This window comes from Gobius niger (genome assembly GCF_951799975.1).
Source record: "Gobius niger genome assembly, chromosome: 15".
NCBI lineage: Eukaryota > Metazoa > Chordata > Actinopteri > Gobiiformes > Gobiidae > Gobius > Gobius niger.
This window is the reverse complement of record NC_136866.1, coordinates 7,285,252-7,303,029: the sequence shown is the minus strand read 5'-3', so window position 1 is coordinate 7,303,029 and position 17,778 is coordinate 7,285,252. Positions and strand designations below refer to the sequence as shown.

Below are 17,778 nucleotides of genomic sequence, written 5' to 3'. Positions count from 1 at the left end.
CTGGCTTAACTTTAACCAAATTTGTCATAACCGACCCCAAGTTAAAGCTTCCTCGGGAGTCCGTTTTCTTCAGCATGTGATGTCATACTTGGGAGTTTGCATGTTCTCCCCGTGTCTGCGTAGTTTCCTCCGGGACTCGGTTTCCCCTGCCTCGAAAAACATGCTGGTCAGGTTCGGCCCACAGCGTCGCAGCGGCTCAACCCAACATCTAATCCACTCAAGTTAGTTGGACAATTGTATGATGACAATAAAGTTCTTCACTCATTCAGAAGTTATTGATCAAATGGTGTTCACGTTCGCTCTGCTGGACAGTAAAGCAGGCTATTTTCCACTTAGCACTCGGTGTACATCTGTTTGGATAAAAAGCGGGCATGTCAGGACATCTATAAGCGAGCACAGTATTGATCTATTATTAAAAGTTGTACCAGTCGGAATACCGAGCTGCCGTGGGATCGCATGTCTCCACATCAATTCAACTGTCATCAATGCGTTAAAATCGCGTGCCATTTCTGAGTCTGGCCCGTTCTGTGATTGGCCTCATTCTGCCATGTCACATTTACGCTGCTTTTAACTCCAAACGATCACTTGTTTGATTGACTTCATACGAGATCTTAAGACTTGGGACAATAATGTTGGAAAACATGAAATTCTCTTGAAGCAGAAGTTACAGACTTGAATATTGATGCAAAGTGTCACTAACTTTCTTCAGTTGGCCCCAATCGTGCCTTTGACAAACAGAAGACAAAGTGGAGAAGAATTAGCATGAGATATAGCATGAGCGCCCCCCGTCTCCAAGACTCTACGCTGTTAGGCTCATCCATTTGCTTTGCCTGTTCTAAACGACGGCACATGCAGGACTTGGCTCTGTGGAGGACTCGGATTGTAGACAACAGAATAAACAGCCTCGCGTGGAGATCTCCCAGGATTCCATGTGTTGACAAGAGTTGGAGGTGTGCGTGCTTGTGAGTGAGAGTTGTTCTTGAACACAAACATAATCTCCATCCCACCCCCTGCCCCCCCCCCCCCCCCCTGCCCCCCCCCCCCCCCCCCCCCCCCCGCACGCTGTTTGATGTTTCGTCTTCCATCACACGACTCCTCAGAGGACAGAGTTAAACGCGGTGTTTCAAAGTGATAACCTTCGGAGGACTTGAGCGATGCCCAGTTCAGTGGCTTTTCCCAAGGGATTCCCACCGCTTTTGTGTCTTGTGGTTCTCCAGGGCTGGCTTTAATGAGAGCTTATGGCATGCGTTTTAATCCTACTTTTAGGAAGGAAAGTTCACTTCAAGGAAAGACAGTATACCTATCTACGCACTGTACTAGCCCAAACTAAAAAAAGAAAACTCAAGCACTTAAAGCAACAAAGTGACTTGTTTACCTTAATAAATCCTTTTCGTAGTCCCTCTGGGGGTGATACAAGTGTTAATGGGATGATGATGTGTGTGTGTGTGTGGGGGGGGGGGGGGGGGGGGGGGGGTTCGCTGCCACCGGGTCGGAGTCACCAATACACACTAATGGAATCACGAAGAAGAAGCTAACAGGCTAACGGGCAAAGCTAACTGCGGGCTAGCGCCACTTAAGCAGTATTTACAGCCAAGTTTGAGAGAGAAAAAAATATCTTCATTGTGTAATTGGATGTACAATATCCCTCTCTCCCTTTGTCTTTTCTGTCAGCGTAGTACTAACTCTCACGGACAATTAATGAGTAAAACACCGCGACATGCTATGACACCTGCAGTGGCGCTTATGGCCTCTAGGGGCATGAGTTACTTAGTTCTGCTTTAACACTTACACCGAGAGACCATTATTATTTACTTGAACAAGGAAAGTTAACAATGTGGACCAGCATTTAGGCTTTTGGACAAGTTGGAAGAGCGCGGGACTGTGCAGCCGCAGAAACGTGATCAAAATACCGCCCCCTGTCCTCGGAAAATATACAAGTCTGTACAGTCTGTAGAAGAAAAAAGCTTGGGGAACAACCACTGCTTTTTAGAAAGTCAAGATCAGGCCCACTAAAGTCGCCATCAAGGCACAACTTATTTGTTAAAAAAAAATAATGCAATTTTACATAATTTCATGTTTTTGCGATTTGATAATTTCAAGAACACAGGATTGTAACTTTGATTCAGTTTGGATTAACTGTGCAGCCCATGGTGCTATATTTTTTAGGTCCACTTGGGATCTGGCCACTCTTACAATCATATAGTCATATAGTCAGTGTAGCCCTGTCTAACAGCAGCTGCCAGTTTTGCTGAATAAAAGGAGTTGACACTTGGCTGAATGTGACACGGTGTTTACCAAACCGCAGCAGCAGGAGGGACCTAACACTGCGAATGCTGTTTATGTACAAGATGAAAGGAAACGACTTTCTCCACACTGTAAACGAGGCCAAGGCTGGAGCGCCAAACGTGTCAAAGTGAACCCGTCTGAAAACAAATCATACAAAACACATGAGTGTTTTTAAGTCTATCAGATGCTCATAATCCGGATCGCTTGGAACGATCAGAATCATCTCGCTCATCTAAATTACATTCTGTAAATTGAAACCACACAATCCTACGGTGCAAACAGTATTGTAGCACAAACTGAAATGTAAAGATAGTCTGTGTTTGCATTATTCACGCATTTGTTGGCAAGGAGGGAGAGTGAGGACTGGAGAGTTAACTTTGTGGCGTGGTTTCCTCCCTTAAGGCAGAACCCTGAAGAGATTGCGCGAAATCACCCAAGGTTCTGAGTGAGATAAGAGGTCTTGAATGGAAGAGAGGGAGGCACCCATGAGCTACTCGGCTGCTCTCATGAATCGCTGGAGGCTCCGACAGCAGGATGCGGTGCTGGGAGCACAGTCCCACACAGTGAAGCGTCTGGTCCAGATGAATACAGAAGCTAATTCCAAGAGTTTCTTGTTGCTCGATGCCCATTTTTTTCCCTTATGAAATGTTGTTGTGTTGAGAGAATCCTCTTCCATATACATGAAATCGACTATTGAGTCATGCAGGCATATGTTTCGCTGATCCGTCTGTAGCAGATCTGGCGTTTACTCCGGTTCCTTCAAACACGCAAATCCGAGCAAATAAAAGTTTTTGAACTAAATAAATTGGCATGTGTGCAGCGCTGCTCTGGAGGGCGTAGAAGTTATTTTTAAGTTCTTAATTCCCTCTCCATAAATAGGCCGGCGTCAGAATACTTGTGGGACAAATTAGCACACACTCATCCAGGCGCAACCGCATCTTTAAAAGGGGTGTACGCTTAGTTATAACCAGGAGCAGCAGTTATTTATGACAAAGTGGTCTTCACTGATACGCCACTCTCCGCTTTTGTTCCCGCGCACGGCCCACAGGATTACCCCAACTCTGAGAAATGTGTTTGCAAAAGAGCTGGGAGTGGAATGCTAAATCAAGGTGGGAGTCAATAAAAATGTAATTATATGTCACTTTATTAGGAACGGCTGGCACAAGATGAAAAGGGAGCGAGACGGCGGAGAGGCAGGCAGGCTGAAGCTATTTAATTCTCAACGGAGCTTTGTCAAGTTTTCTGGAGGTTTTAGACCAGAGTTTGGGAACAAAAAGCACTACTTAACAGTCGGTGGAACGGAAAGTGAGCACGTTGAGGTTGGAATTTGTCAAAATGTTGAAAGAAATGAGCTTGAATGAGCACGAAGGGTTTTTTTTTTTTACGCTGACTTCTGGCTGAAAGGTCAATCGTGATTCTCAATATGAGGTAGTACAAATACGGTCTGGGTTAAGGTTCTGTTTTTTCTGCGGGTTCATCTTTTTCTGGTCGATGAATGGAGGAGCAAGCCAAGTATTGATCGTCATATTGACCTAAAACGGTTACATTAGGTATTTTGTTAGTAGCCTCGGCTGGAGGTGTTCAGATCACTGTTGGGAGTAATAGATTTTGCCTAATGTGCATGTTTTGCATTGAAGTGGTTAACCCCCACACAGCACATTTTCTCCAGTTTTACCCAAATCAAAAAGCTTCTCGACTGGAGATCTTACATCCATCTAAGCTTCTGCCTTGTTTGTTATCAGGTTTTAGTTGTTTTTGCTGTGTTTTGTTTAATCATGTTTCCATTGCTTTTTTGCCACATTTTAGTCATCTTTTTATCATGTTTTTGTCACATTTTGCCACATTTTTTGTCACATTTTTTGTCACATTTTTACCATATTTTTATAACTTTTTTGTCACATTTTCATTGTTTTGCTAGTGTAATGTAACTGTGAACAAGCCACAGAAATGTGACCAAAATATGTCAAAAAAGCAAGAAAACCGTGACGAGAAAGAAGCTTAAGCGTTTTGTAGGCTTTCAAATGAGGCGTTACCATGGCCTAATAGTCTGTAAGTTGTCGTCAAGAAGCATTTAGGTAATTCCTAACTAAATATGCTGGGTGAAGGCGGGAGTGAAGAGGTTAACAAAACCATACGCATGAAGCCACTCAGACCAAAACATTTAAACTCACACACCCGAGTAATTGAACTACGGACATTTTTGCTATGAGACAATAGCCAAAACAATTGGCCCATTGATGAGTTGTGGTGATTTCAAAAACCCCCGTCAGTGCGGATCAGTGGTCAGTCTGAACCTAAAGATTAAGGGATGAAAGTTGTTGTGTATCTGGACATTTGAAACACCTGCGGCAGAGCTGTGTTGTTCTTGTATTAGCGAGGCTGGGACACAGACTGGTCCCAGGAGTTAATGGGGTCAGCTTTCATAATCAAGATGGAGCGGGACTCTGCTCCGAAAAACACCACCCAACTAATACACTCCGTCTTCATTGTCTTCTGTCCAGCACAACTTCTTTTTATCTGTCTTTTTCTCAAACTTTGTCCCCACTCTCTCCAAAGATTGTGTTTATATATCACTTAAATAGGCCTATATATAAGTGGAATGTCCTTTTGTTTGCACTTATTGGTCTGCTGTACAAAATTACCTCACAAGAGTAATTGAAGATGTTGAAATACTGTTGTGGCGCGGAGGGAGCTGCGCAGGAGGAAGAGGAAGGCGGAGGTGGAGCTGAGCAGTGCAGGACACCGCACTCTGAAGCCCTGGACCGTATCAGAGCCAGACAGGTTTCCTCCGGGTGCTACGGTTTCCTCTACCACCTGGTCAGGTCAGAGCACCATGGCAGCGCGGCTCAGTTGCAGCGGCTCAGGACTAACACCTGAACACTATTTCGTTGTACGTGGGAATCGAACTCGGGGCCTTCTTGCTGTGAGGCACACTCGCTAACCGCTGCACCACCGTGCCTTCCAGTTTCCCCCAAAGGCCTCGGAGGACGGCCAGTTGCAGAAGACCAATTTATCCTCGAATGAGAGCGAAAAAAAAAAAAGTTCATGGATTACAAGCCAATTGGGGCAACAATGAGGAAAGCATGAACATACAAATGAAAGTCTATGCAGAAAGTGATTAAGTTAGGCCTATTTACAGCCACAGGGCGGTGTGGATATTGGAATGAACGGCAAAGGGCTTGCTTGCAGCGCTACAGGGGCTCAGAGTAAAAGGTCAGTGGAATTATTACGGTATTTAGATGTTGAAATTAGGCAGCGATTTTGATTTGAGAAGTCACCACCGACTGTCGAAGCCTGTGGCACTGTTTGAGCAGCTTTATGTTTAGCATGAAGCTTAGAATGAAATGACTGGAATATTCATCTTCATTTTGTCGATTTTACCAGGACTTTTCTGTAGCTGTTCCTAAACAAAACTATGTGCTCCAGGGAGCCTCAGTCGGCTCCTCTCTAATGCTCTCTGACAAACAGCAGAAATTAGATTTGATTTTTCCCCCTTCCATCTTGCCCGCAAACTATATTTTTACACCAAATATATTTTCTGATTGCAGTTATTAGCATAAACAGAGGCACCGGGCCATCAGTGTTTTCGATGGCAGCGCGTTCAAAAGCCTCAGAGGAGATGGAGACTAAAAGTGAGTTTGATCAGATAGCTTGAAAAGACTGGGAAACAGAGTGCAGCCGAACAGTATGAGTCTGAGTTTGAGTCTGAGGGCGGTAGTTGCCTGTATGGAATTAATTTATCATACACTGGGAAAAGTTAAGGCCATAATGAATACCTCAATGCCTAAATAAACTATATGTACGTTTTCCCTTTATTTAAAGCGGAACGAAGCAACTCATGCCCCTAGAGGCCATAAGCGCCACTGCAGGTTTCGAAGGATGTTACGATTTTTTACCCATTAATTGTCCATGAGAGTAAATACTACACTTACAGAAAAGACAAAGAGAGAGAGATATTGTACATCCAATTACACTATGGAGATCATTTTTTCACTCACAGACTTAGCTTCTTCTTCGTGATTCCATTAGTGCGTATTGGTGGCTCCGACCCGGTGCAGGAAAGCTGCAAGTCTGGTTTTCAGGCCAGAGACAACAGGGGGAGATAAAATACCCAATTCCCAATCATCCCACTAACACTTGTCTTACCCCCAGAGGGACTACGGAAAGGATTTATTATGGTAAACAAGTTACTTAGGACTGCTTTAACCTGGAAAGCGCTATTGAGTCCATCCTAATTGTTGCACAATGAAATCACAATAGTAAACAAACCACTTACAAGCATTCATTTTTACTTAGTGTTTATTGGACACTTCCCAAGTTCCAGACTCAGAGCAGTAATAATTATCATCACAGTGTGTAGTGCTTGGTTCGCCGTAGCCTTAGCATTAGCCCGTAACACAGTCAGGGATATCTGTGTGACCTCATGTGTTTAGAGGAGATTCATTAGATATTATGAGGGTATAAAAAAAAAAAAAAACAATAGACAACATTGGGGATAAACAGGCTGAAGTGTGTGAAGGACGGTGGAACCTGTCATGCTACAATAGGCAAACGTGCACCAACTGCTTCCAGGCTATACCGCAATTACTACATAGAGCCGCAACACACAAGCGCGGATGAAACGCCTCGCTCGGAGTCTGTGGTAGGATCTGCAGTTTAACAGATGTGGGTGCATTAGAGGTATCCGGCGTAGCTTTAGCTGGGAGGCAGACAGCTGTTGTTGACATGTTCACCAACCAAACCCAATTACAGAGCACAGGCTGATATCTGTTTCTTCGCTGTTCAAATTGCACACAAAAGCTCATTAATTTTACTTTTTTTTTTTTTTTTTTACAGACTTTATTACACACTAATACTTGGTTTGACAATGTACTGGAAGTGTGAGGAAAATAACAGACGGCATCACAATGGTTTGATTGTAATGTATGAAGAGGTTTTGAACTGCACGATTGTACTGGCATTTATATAGGCATTTAATACAGACTGAAAACTGTGTGTACTTTGGGAGGAAAGAGTGTGACATGCAGACTTCATAGATATATTTGACAGTTGACATAGGAAATCCACTCCCCAAACAGAATGGCGCTAACCACTCTGTGCATGCTACAATTCTTTCTTCATCACAAGTTATTTGGTCCAGTCAATTCAAGTTAGATTTGCGGAGGGTCGACGAACGGATGGACAGTTAATGATTTAATAAAAAGTATCAACAAACAGCACTGTGCAACAGTCTAGGCGATTAGTTACTACATTGTTTACTCATGAAGCATCCGCTCACTATCCGGTTTGGGGCACTATTACCGTAATACAAGAAATAAGAAAATTGTGAAGTGGGTGCACCATGCCAAAAAATAGCAATATGTTATTTTCCAGCTTGGAATCGCTATTTAGCACCTGCCTTGTTAAAGGACCCCCACAGTTCTTGACTAAGAGTGGTGGCAATGGCATTCATTTTATTTAAATAAAATCTTGGGTGAACTTGATCCAAATAAAACGCCGTTACATAAGTGTCTTCGAAGTAGCCATTTTTGTTAACCGCTCATACACCTGAACCGGTTTTGCTTTATTCAAATCTAAAATGTTCTTGAAAATAGTCAAAATAGCGACAAAAGAGCGACAAAAAAGCGACGACAATGTGGAAAAAATGTGATGAAAAAAACCAGTCACCACGCGGCAACAACGTGAGCAAAAAGATCCATTTAGATGAGTTTTGTAAGTCTTTCAAATTAGGCGTTACACAGGCCTGTAGTCTGTGACCTTATGGATTTGGGTAAAGCTGAAATGAAAATGCACTCAGTTAAGGTGGGGGTTAAGAGGCTCATAGGGTGAAATAACTGGAGACCTTTACTCTAAACAGTGAGTCATTCCCTCATGTGCTTCCTATGTTAGTTCCTTGCCTGACTGCTCCACAGCGCTGTATGCTGCACTACTGAAGAACAAAGAAAAAACACATAAAATTCAATAAGAAAACAAAGATTCCTTCCTTGGTTCCTCTGCTCTTATCCCCACCTGCCTGTAAACACCCGTCTTCCCGCCCCCTCCGTCAAAGCCACTTCTTGAGCACCGCCAGAGCCGTGTTGAAGGTGAAGTGCGATTGGTGCGTCCCCCTGTGGGCCAGCAGCAGGGAGCCCGCCTCGGCTCCGTGCCCCGCAGACAGGAGGGCGGAGGCGGCCCCCTGCACGTCCCAGCCGCCGTCGCCGTGGTGGGACAGCATGTGGGAGCCGAGCAGCGGGTACAGCGGCGACGAGACGCAGCCCACCAGCAGCCCCGCGTCCAGGAGCACAGACAGGAGCTCGGCGTCGCACTGAGAGGCAGCGTCCTGGAGGAGACACACATAAAGGCATGAAGGGGAGATGAAGGCGAGTGTGGCGGAGAGGGCCTTTCATCTGGGGAAAAAACATGTTACAAAAGAAACCAGCGTGATATTGAAAGTACACAGAGAGTGCAACAATTGTATTATTTGGTTTTCACAGTTAGATGCTGGGTTTGTTTCGACGACTAATAGTTAAATATGTACCCATTTATCACAATAACTGATCTGAAACGCAGTCACAAAATCAAAACAATCAGCATTTCTAAAATGTCAGTCTCTACATGTGCAAATCTTGTAGTTTCAAACCCCAAGACTTGCTGCTGTTATTGCAGCAAAAGGGGGTTCCACAAAGTATTCATTCACGTTGTATGAATACTTACGCAAGCCCCTCTTTTCGGTTTTCTATTTTTTGAAAAATAACAGAATCATGTATCATTTAGCTTTCACTTCACAGTTGTCTGTTACTTGTGTGTGAACGTTCAGTAAAAAAATCAAAATCAAATCTTTATGTTTAGGGTTGTAAACATGACAAAATGTGCAAAAGTTCAAGGTGTATGAATACTTTCGAGAGGCACTGTAGATCTTGATATTTGTAACATCATGTTTTATATTGTTTTTGAAGCTGAAAAGAAGCAAAAAACACCATTTCAACATTCATACCAAATGTCTGTCTTTCTTACAATACTGGCGGCACAGTAACAGTGGGCAAAATTCATTATGTTCAACAGACAACACAGCCCAAAGCATATCACAAAAAAATTATTTGTATTGTTCACATCACAATAAGAGGCCTTAGACACAGACGCCATTGTCTTGTGAAGATTCCAGGGTGTTTGCTGAAACTTTCGTTGAAATATGACATATAGTGGGTTCACCTCTCTCTCTATTCCTTTGTCATGTCAGTCTGAAACTGAAAATGGTCTGTTATATGGAAAATGTAGCTCTTTGTATTTGTTTCTGAACTTTTTAGGTTTAGATTATAATTGTAGGTCAATCAATCAGCAACGGTTTTTCCCCAAGAGAAAAGACATGATATACTGTCATTTTAGAAATCAGCTGAGGTTTGAACAGCAGCAGAGCGTCAGGCTGCAGCAGTGCTCTTTCCATTGTGTGTGACGACAGTGTTCACGGTTCAGGGGCTGTGATGAGGTCTCAGCTCAGGGTCACGTCACGTCTGACCCTCAGCTCTGCACTGGGCCGTCCCAGGGCAGCTCTATGACACACGTCGCCATTATTCTGCAAAAGTCGGCAGTTTCAGAAGAACAAACTACAGAGTCAATTCTGATCACGTACTTTTAGACATCATCTACACTCTGGTGGGCAGAGTACTATAGGAAACAGGTCTCCAGGCAAGTCCAAGCTGTACTTCACAGGAATAAACGAGTTGAATTGTTGAAGAGTATGAAGCATGAACATGAAAAAAGCCTGAACCAAGGAACATGGCTTACTACAGCAGTGAGGTTCGAGTACACTCATATACATGCATTTCCGATGACATCATGCATAGTTCTGGCCACCATTGTGAATACCGAAGTAGAATTATGCAGTACTACAACAACAATAACTGATTGACAGTGGCATTTTTATGAACTCAAAATCATTGCTCAAGAAGGTAACAGTTAAAATGCGGCACCAGACGCACGTTTATATGATATAACCAGCAAATGTGGCAATGACGTAGCAGCGCTGTCTGTCGAGCTCCAGCAGGATTTACTAAAGATCTGCTCCACAGTTCACTCAGACTAAATAAACCCATCAAAGAGAAAACAGAAAACCTTTCTCTGTGATTTTTAGTTTGTCACGTCAACAGAGTCTCAGTCTGAGTCAGTGTTCAAGCTGCTCAAGATGCTAGCATGCTACCGGTTAGCAACTGTCGACCACTGACACAGTTCAACATGATTAACACATGTGTGGCTCACATCTATGAACACTGAGGAAATACTACAGTAACAGCTCAGCTCTGACCTCTGTCACGTGTTGTATCCAAGGCTAGATGTTTGTAGTGTGACTCAGGGCTTTCTCTTGGAGAGGCTTATCGTGTTGAAGCTAAATGCTAACCGGTAGCATGCTAACGTCTTGGGCAGCTTAAACACTGACTCCCTGGTTTCTTCACATAATCGTGCATCTCTGTGACTGTATCTTCTTGAGCAACAATTACAATTACATAAAAATGCCACTGTCAATCAGTTGTCTTTCATTTGTCTTTCCAGAGTAGAGATATTGTTACATGTTGTAGTACTGCATAATTCTACTTTGGTATTCAAAATGGCCACCATGACAACAAAAGTCACATGACGGAAAGGCATGTATAGTCGCAAGAGAAATTCATGAGTTTTAGGCACAGTTCTTTTTTCTGTTATGGACACAAGAGACAGGTCTACAGCCTTTCCATTGTTCAGTGACAAAAATCCTAATTTGATGTCACTTGAAACTCATGGATATGTGGCCCTCGATAAACGACTACAATTAATTTTACTCCAACACGGCCTAAACTGCAGCTACACAATTGCTCTTCAGAAAAAGATTCCACTGTCAACTGTAACACCATCTCCCTGCTTACTGGAGTAGTACCACAAGAAGCTAATCCCCTCATGGCCGGCTGCTCTTGTGGTTGTGGTTGTGAATCACCCACATGTCTCACCTGTTTCCTATCTTTATTACAAAAGGCCGTCCGACATTCGCACTCGCTTTTCCGCACGCCCTAACAGACAACGGCGGCGTCCCTGTTGGGGCATTTCTGGCACTGAGGCGGATGTATTATGAATGCGCTGCTCATGTCTGCTCATCTGTGGCAGAGAAGGAGAATAGATTTCACAGCCTCCCTCAAAAAAAAAAAAGAAAAACGCATTTGGGCACGTACCACTCCTCCATTTGAAGGACACAGCGTCTTTAAAAACATAAAAATGAGTACTGTGTCCTTTAGGGGGAACGTGGCAGCAAGATCTTCACACTTGCATGACTACGTTTTTGACAGGGTTGACATATAACGGCTATAGAGAATACTATGTCGTGCATGACTAATGATTTAATTTGCTTTTTTGCCCATTGAGAGACAGCTCTGGATGGAAAATGGCAGCCAGTGGGAGGATGAAAGGAGGAAGTATCAAAATACAGGGTGACAGAGGTTGCTATGAGCAGGTCACCCGAGTGTAATAAGAATCAAGAGGAGGGGAGAGGGGCCAGAGGAGGATAGGAGCTGGATAAGGCAGACGTGTTTGGAAAGCATCAGATAACATACATTTTTAAGGGCGCCAACTGTTTCCGGGAGCCGAGTGCTGAAACCGAGAGAGGGAGAGAGAGAGAGAGGAGAGGTACTTCACAACAACGCAGCACTTTAGACTAGAACTCTGCAGTCAGGCAGGCACCGACGCGAAGGCCCTTGGCAAATGTTTTCTGGTGGGTTTTGAATGAGAAGAACAATGGCCTAGTCTCAAAGAGTGTGGACGGAAAATGAGCAACCGTAACCATCTTGTCGAGCAGAACCACAAAGCTCGTAGCACATGTAAATGGCGGGGAGTACAATGTAATATCTTGACACGATATTTCAAAGCAAGTACGAGTTTCTCACAGTTTCAGCAGACATTTGTTCAAAGCTAGAAAACAAATGAACTCAATAACAAAAAATGTCACAACCAAGAAGTAAAAAAAGGTCACCACACATTCTTATACAGAATTTGTTGAAACACCTTTAGCTTTAATTGCATTTGTGGTATTCTTTTAATAAGCCAATGCAATGCGTCCAATGACCTGATGTTTCAGTATTTTCAGCTCCAAAGAAAACTACAGGGCTTTGCTGTCGTGGTTTGAATCGACCAGATCTCTCCTCCTGTTCCCCGTTATTTCCTGTCCCTCTCAATGCATCTGTCAATTAGGTTTGAGCGTTACAACTCGAAGGCTGTTCCACTGCCTGTGAGTATTTACGAGAAACCCCGTGAAAACCTGGTGAAAACCTGCTGCCATATAGGTCAATGAGCTCCTTTGGGGCACACCTTCTGGTTCAGGAGTTCTGTGGCCTCTTGCAACACCGTGCCATTTGAAAGGAACGTGAAACCAATACTACAGCAGTTGCAATTTGTCAGATATAAAAGTAAATCTATCATTTTCTCATCAGCACAGATAAAGACGCACCATGACAATAGAATCACTTCAGTTTGCAGCACAGTAAAAGTATGGAAATAGGATGGTACCTAAAAGCGTGATAACATGGTAATTATGGTAATTACATGCAAAGAGGATGAATGTAATGGTTTGTGGTAATATGGATATGACAAACATAGCACCAACCCATACTTTGCTTTCCTTGGTTACCATGCGATTTCACTTTTACAATATAATTATTATTGTGCTCTAAATTAAAACATCCATCCATCCATCCATTTTCTTCCGCTTTATCCGGGGCCGGGTCGCGGGGGCAGCAGTCTCAGCAGAGATGCCCAAACTTCCCGATCCACACACACCTCCTCCAGCTGTTCTGGGGGGACCCCGAGGCGACACCAGGCCAGCTCGGAGACATAGTCCCACCACCGTGTCCTGGGCCTTCCACGAGGCCTTGTCCCACTAGGACATGCCTGGAACACCTCCCGCGGGAGGCGACCAGGAGGCATCCGGAACAGATGCCCGAGCCACCTCAGCTGGCTCCTTTCGACGTGGAGGAGCAGCGACTCTACTCCGAGCTCCTCCCGGGTAACTGAGCTCCTCACCCGATCTCGGAGGGTGCGCCCAGCCACCCTGCGAAGGAAACTCATTTCGGCCGCTTGTATTCGCGATCTTGTCCTTTCGGTCATTACCCAAATCTCATGACCATAGGTGAGGGTGGGAACGTAGATCGATCGGTAAATCGAGAGCTTTGCCTCCCGACTCAGCTCCCTCTTCACCACGACAGACCGATACAGCGACCGCATCACTGCTGACGCCGCACCGATCCGTCTATCGATCTCACGCTCCATCCGTCCCTCACTCGTGAACAAGACCCCGAGATACTTGAACTCCTCCACTTGAGGTAAGGACTCCCCACCGACCTGAAGAGGGGAAGCCACCTTTTTCCGGTGGAGAACCATGGCCTCAGATTTGGAGGTGCTGATCCTCATCCCGGCCGCTACACACTCGGCTGCAAACCGCCCCAGTGCGTGCTGAAGGTCCTGGTTCGTTGGAGCCATCAGAACAACATCGTCCGCAAACAGCAGAGATGAGACTCTGAGGCTCCCAAACCGGACACCCTCCGGCCCCTGGCTGCGCCTAGAAATTCTGTCCATAAAGGTAATGAACAGAACCGGTGACAAAGGGCAGCCCTGGCGGAGACCAACACGCACCGGGAACAGGTCTGACTTACTGCCGGCAATGCGAACCAAGCTCCTGCTGCGGTCATACAGGGAACGGACAGCCCTTAACAGAGGGCCCCGGACCCCATACTCCCGGAGCACCCCCCACAGGGCACCACGAGGGACGCGGTCGAACGCCTTCTCCAGATCCACAAAACACATGTGGACTGGTTGGGCGAACTCCCACGAACCCTCGAGTACCCGATGAAGGGTATAGAGTTGGTCCAGTGTGCCACGACCAGGACGAAAACCGCATTGTTCCTCCTGGATCCGAGGTTCAACTATCGGCCGGATCCTCCTCTCCAGCACCCTGGAGTAGACCTTACCGGGGAGGCTAAGGAGGGTGATTCCTCTGTAATTGGAACACACCCTCCGATCCCCCTTCTTAAAGAGAGGGACCACCACCCCGGTCTGCCAGTCCAGGGGCACTGTCCCCGACCGCCACGCGATGTTGCAGAGACGTGTCAGCCAAGACAGTCCTACAACATCCAGAGACTTAAGGTACTCAGGGCGAATCTCATCCACCCCCGGAGCCCTGCCACCGAGGAGCTTTCTCACCACCTCGGTGACTTCAGCTTGGGTGATGGACGAGCCCACCCCCGAGTCCCCAGCCTCTGCTTCCTCATTGGAAGACGTGACGACGGGATTGAGGAGGTCCTCGAAGTACTCCTTCCACCGACCGACGACATCCCCAGTCGAGGTCAGCAGCTCCCCACCCGCACTGTAAACTGTGTTGGTGAAGCACTGCTTCCCCCTCCTGAGGCGCCGGATGGTTTGCCAGAATTTCTTCGAGGCCGACCGATAGTCTTCCTCCATGGCCTCCCCGAACTCCCCCCAGACACGAGTTTTTGCCTCTGCGACCGCACGAGCCGCAGCACGCTTGGCCTGCCGGTACCTCTCAGCTGCCTCAGGAGTCCCACAGGCCAACAAGGCCAGGTAGGACTCCTTCTTCAGCTTGACGGCATCCCTTACTTCCGGGCGCCACCACCGGGTTCGGGGATTGCCGCCGCGACAGGCACCAGAGACCTTACGGCCACAACTACGAGCAGCCGCATCGACAATGGAGGAGGAGAACATGGTCCACTCGGACTCCATGTCCCCCGCCTCCCCCGGAATCTGGGTGAAGCTCTTCCGGAGGTGGGAGTTGAAGACCCCACTGACAGAGGGATCCGCCAGACGTTCCCAGCAGACCCTCACAACACGCTTGGGCCTACCTGGTCTGACCGGCTTCCTCCCCTGCCAGCGGATCCAGCTCACCACCAGGTGGTGATCGGTTGACAGCTCAGCCCCTCTCTTCACCCGAGTGTCCGAGACACGCGGCCGGAGGTCAGACGACACAACTACAAAGTCGATCATCGACCTCCTGCCTAGGGTGTCCTGGTGCCACGTGCACTTATGGACACCCTTGTGCTCGAACATGGTGTTCGTTATGGACAAACTGCGACTAGCACAGAAGTCCAATAACAGAACACCACTCGGGTTCAGATCGGGGAGGCCGTTCTTCCCAATCACCCCCTCCCAGGTCTCACTGTCGTTGCCCACATGGGCGTTGAAGTCCCCCAGCAGAACAATGGAGTCCCCAGTCGGAGCACTCTCTAGTACCCCTCCCAGGGACTCCAAGAAGGCCGGGTACTCTGCACCGATGTTGGGCCCGTAGGCCGAAACAACGGTGAGAGACCTGTCCCCGACCCGAAGGCGTAGGGACGCGACCCTCTCGTCCACCGGGGTGAACTCCAACACGTGACGGCTGAGCTGGGGGGATATGAGCAAACCCACCCCAGCCCGCCGCCTCTCCCCGCGGGCAACTCCAGAAAAATGGAGGGTCCAGCCTCTCTCCAGGAGTTGGGATCCGGAACCCAAGCTGTGCGTGGAGGTGAGCCCGACTATATCTAGTCGGTATCTCTCAACCTCCCGCACAAGCTCAGGCTCCTTCCCCCCCAGTGAGGTGACGTTCCATGTCCCGAACGCTAGAAGCTGTGCATGCGGACCAGGTCGTCGAGGCACCTGCCTCTGACTGCCACCCAGTCCTCTTCGCACCCGACCCCTACGGATCCCTCTGCGGGTGGTGGGTCCACAGGAGGGCGGGCCCACGTCGTCCCTTCGGGCTGGGCCCGGCCGGGCCCCGTGGGCAGAGACCCGGCCACCAGACGAAAAATTAAAACACAACAATATATTTTTCCCCATCCATTACATGCACACAGATGATGAAAGAAACTTATTTCAGTGACTTCTGCATGTCTTCTCTTCTTCTGCAAATGTTTAAGAATGCTATTTGCAGGAGTTAGCGTCATTAAAGAAGCAGTACAAATAGATGTGCCTTGATGTGACCCGGAGGCAGGCTTTGAACTGAGAGCTGCTTGTGCCTGTAATGAGCTCTCTCTTACCTCCAGCACATGCCTCACACTCAACCTATTTCTGTAAATCCGAATCAAGCCGTCTGCAGCAGCAGGCAGGGCTACGACAGGTGGGGGGCGCTCCTCAAACTCCACCGCTCTGGGCCGGCGGCAACTGGGGTTTTAAGACTGCGGAGCATAAATGAGCGCATCCGCAGATGAGGAAAGTAGAGGAAGTGGAAAGCAGAAACAGATAACACAGGGTTTTATTTTTGACTAATGACATGCTAGCAAATCAGTGACGTCGGAATGAAACAATCTTTGAGCGCAGAACTGCTCAGAACGAGTCCGGTGATGATTTATGACCCTTAAAAATATGGAGGACAGTTCTTTTAAACAACAAGTCCAAAGTAGCATTTCTATTTTTAATGCGTTATTGTAGAATAATCAGTGTGGAATTTCTAAACTGCCGAGCATAATTTACGATCCACTGCTTCTTTGTAAAAGTGGAAAGTGCTTTTAACTGCATGACGTGTCAGAGACGACGCATTTGAGCACCCGATTGACAGGTGAGCCGAAAATAGATGTGCAGAGCGCCAAAGTGGAGGTGTGGAGGAGAATGTTGATATCACAGCCTACAGCACAACTTTGTAAAGAAGGAGCTTCAAGCAAGACTACCAAAAGTATTTCAAAGCTGTTGTTTCTAAGTTGAAATGTATTGCATATTGACCGCCTGAGCGTGCATTTTGAATGTATGCAAGTAATGTTAAACAGTTATTGGACAGACTTTTTATGTAGACTTTTTAGCAGAACTTATCAGAATCCCCGGTGCCATAGCTTTTACCAATGAGACGAGAGGGGAAGAGGAGGGGCTTTCATGGCCAATCATTGGGATGGAGCTTGAGTGTTTAAAATTTCTCTCTCTCTTCTCATTTTTCATCCAGGTTTACTTTAGTATATTCAACTCAATACATGTGCTTTGGAAAATATATTTAAAAATATGCAATTGTGACTTGTTCGTTTTATCAACAAGACTCAGTTCAGTGGACATTTTAAACATGCTCAGGGACCTTTGAGAGGACTGAAAAATAAATGCTAAACTAATGCAAGAATCACATGTTTATAGATGTTCAGTAGGTTTATACATAGTAATACGATGGTAATAATAATAATAATAATTCAAACCCCTGACCTCCCGATCATGAGATGACTGCTCTACCATCTGCACCACTGTCATCCCCGTAGTAACACCCCATATTATGCTTCCAAAACTACTTAAAGGGATATTTCAGGATTTTTGACATAGGGTCTCATTTCCTAGTTATCCAGAGTGTTGTTGATTTCTGGAGAGATATATATTTTTAATTCATGCAGTCTTTATATTTGAAAAGTTTAGTTGTGCTAGGCTAGCGCATGTCTATGGTAACTAGTAACCTGCATTAAAAACCTCATCAAAATAATCGGGCAGTCCTCAAAACGTTGCCATATCTGATTTGTAGAAAGCTCCTTTGTGAATTCCTTGTGTAGT

General features: G+C 46.2%; 1 protein-coding gene across 1 annotated transcript in view; it reads right to left on the bottom strand.

Moving 5' to 3' along the window:
* Positions 1-8,280: 8,280 nt before the first annotated feature.
* The window catches only part of nbas (NBAS subunit of NRZ tethering complex), a 189,008-nt gene continuing 179,510 nt past the window's right edge, over positions 8,281-17,778 (bottom strand). Inside the window, exon 53 of the mRNA XM_079571869.1 lies at positions 8,281-8,605. Coding sequence (XP_079427995.1) covers positions 8,330-8,605 — 276 coding nt within the window. The 3' untranslated portion in view covers positions 8,281-8,329. The remainder of the gene's footprint in view (positions 8,606-17,778) is intronic.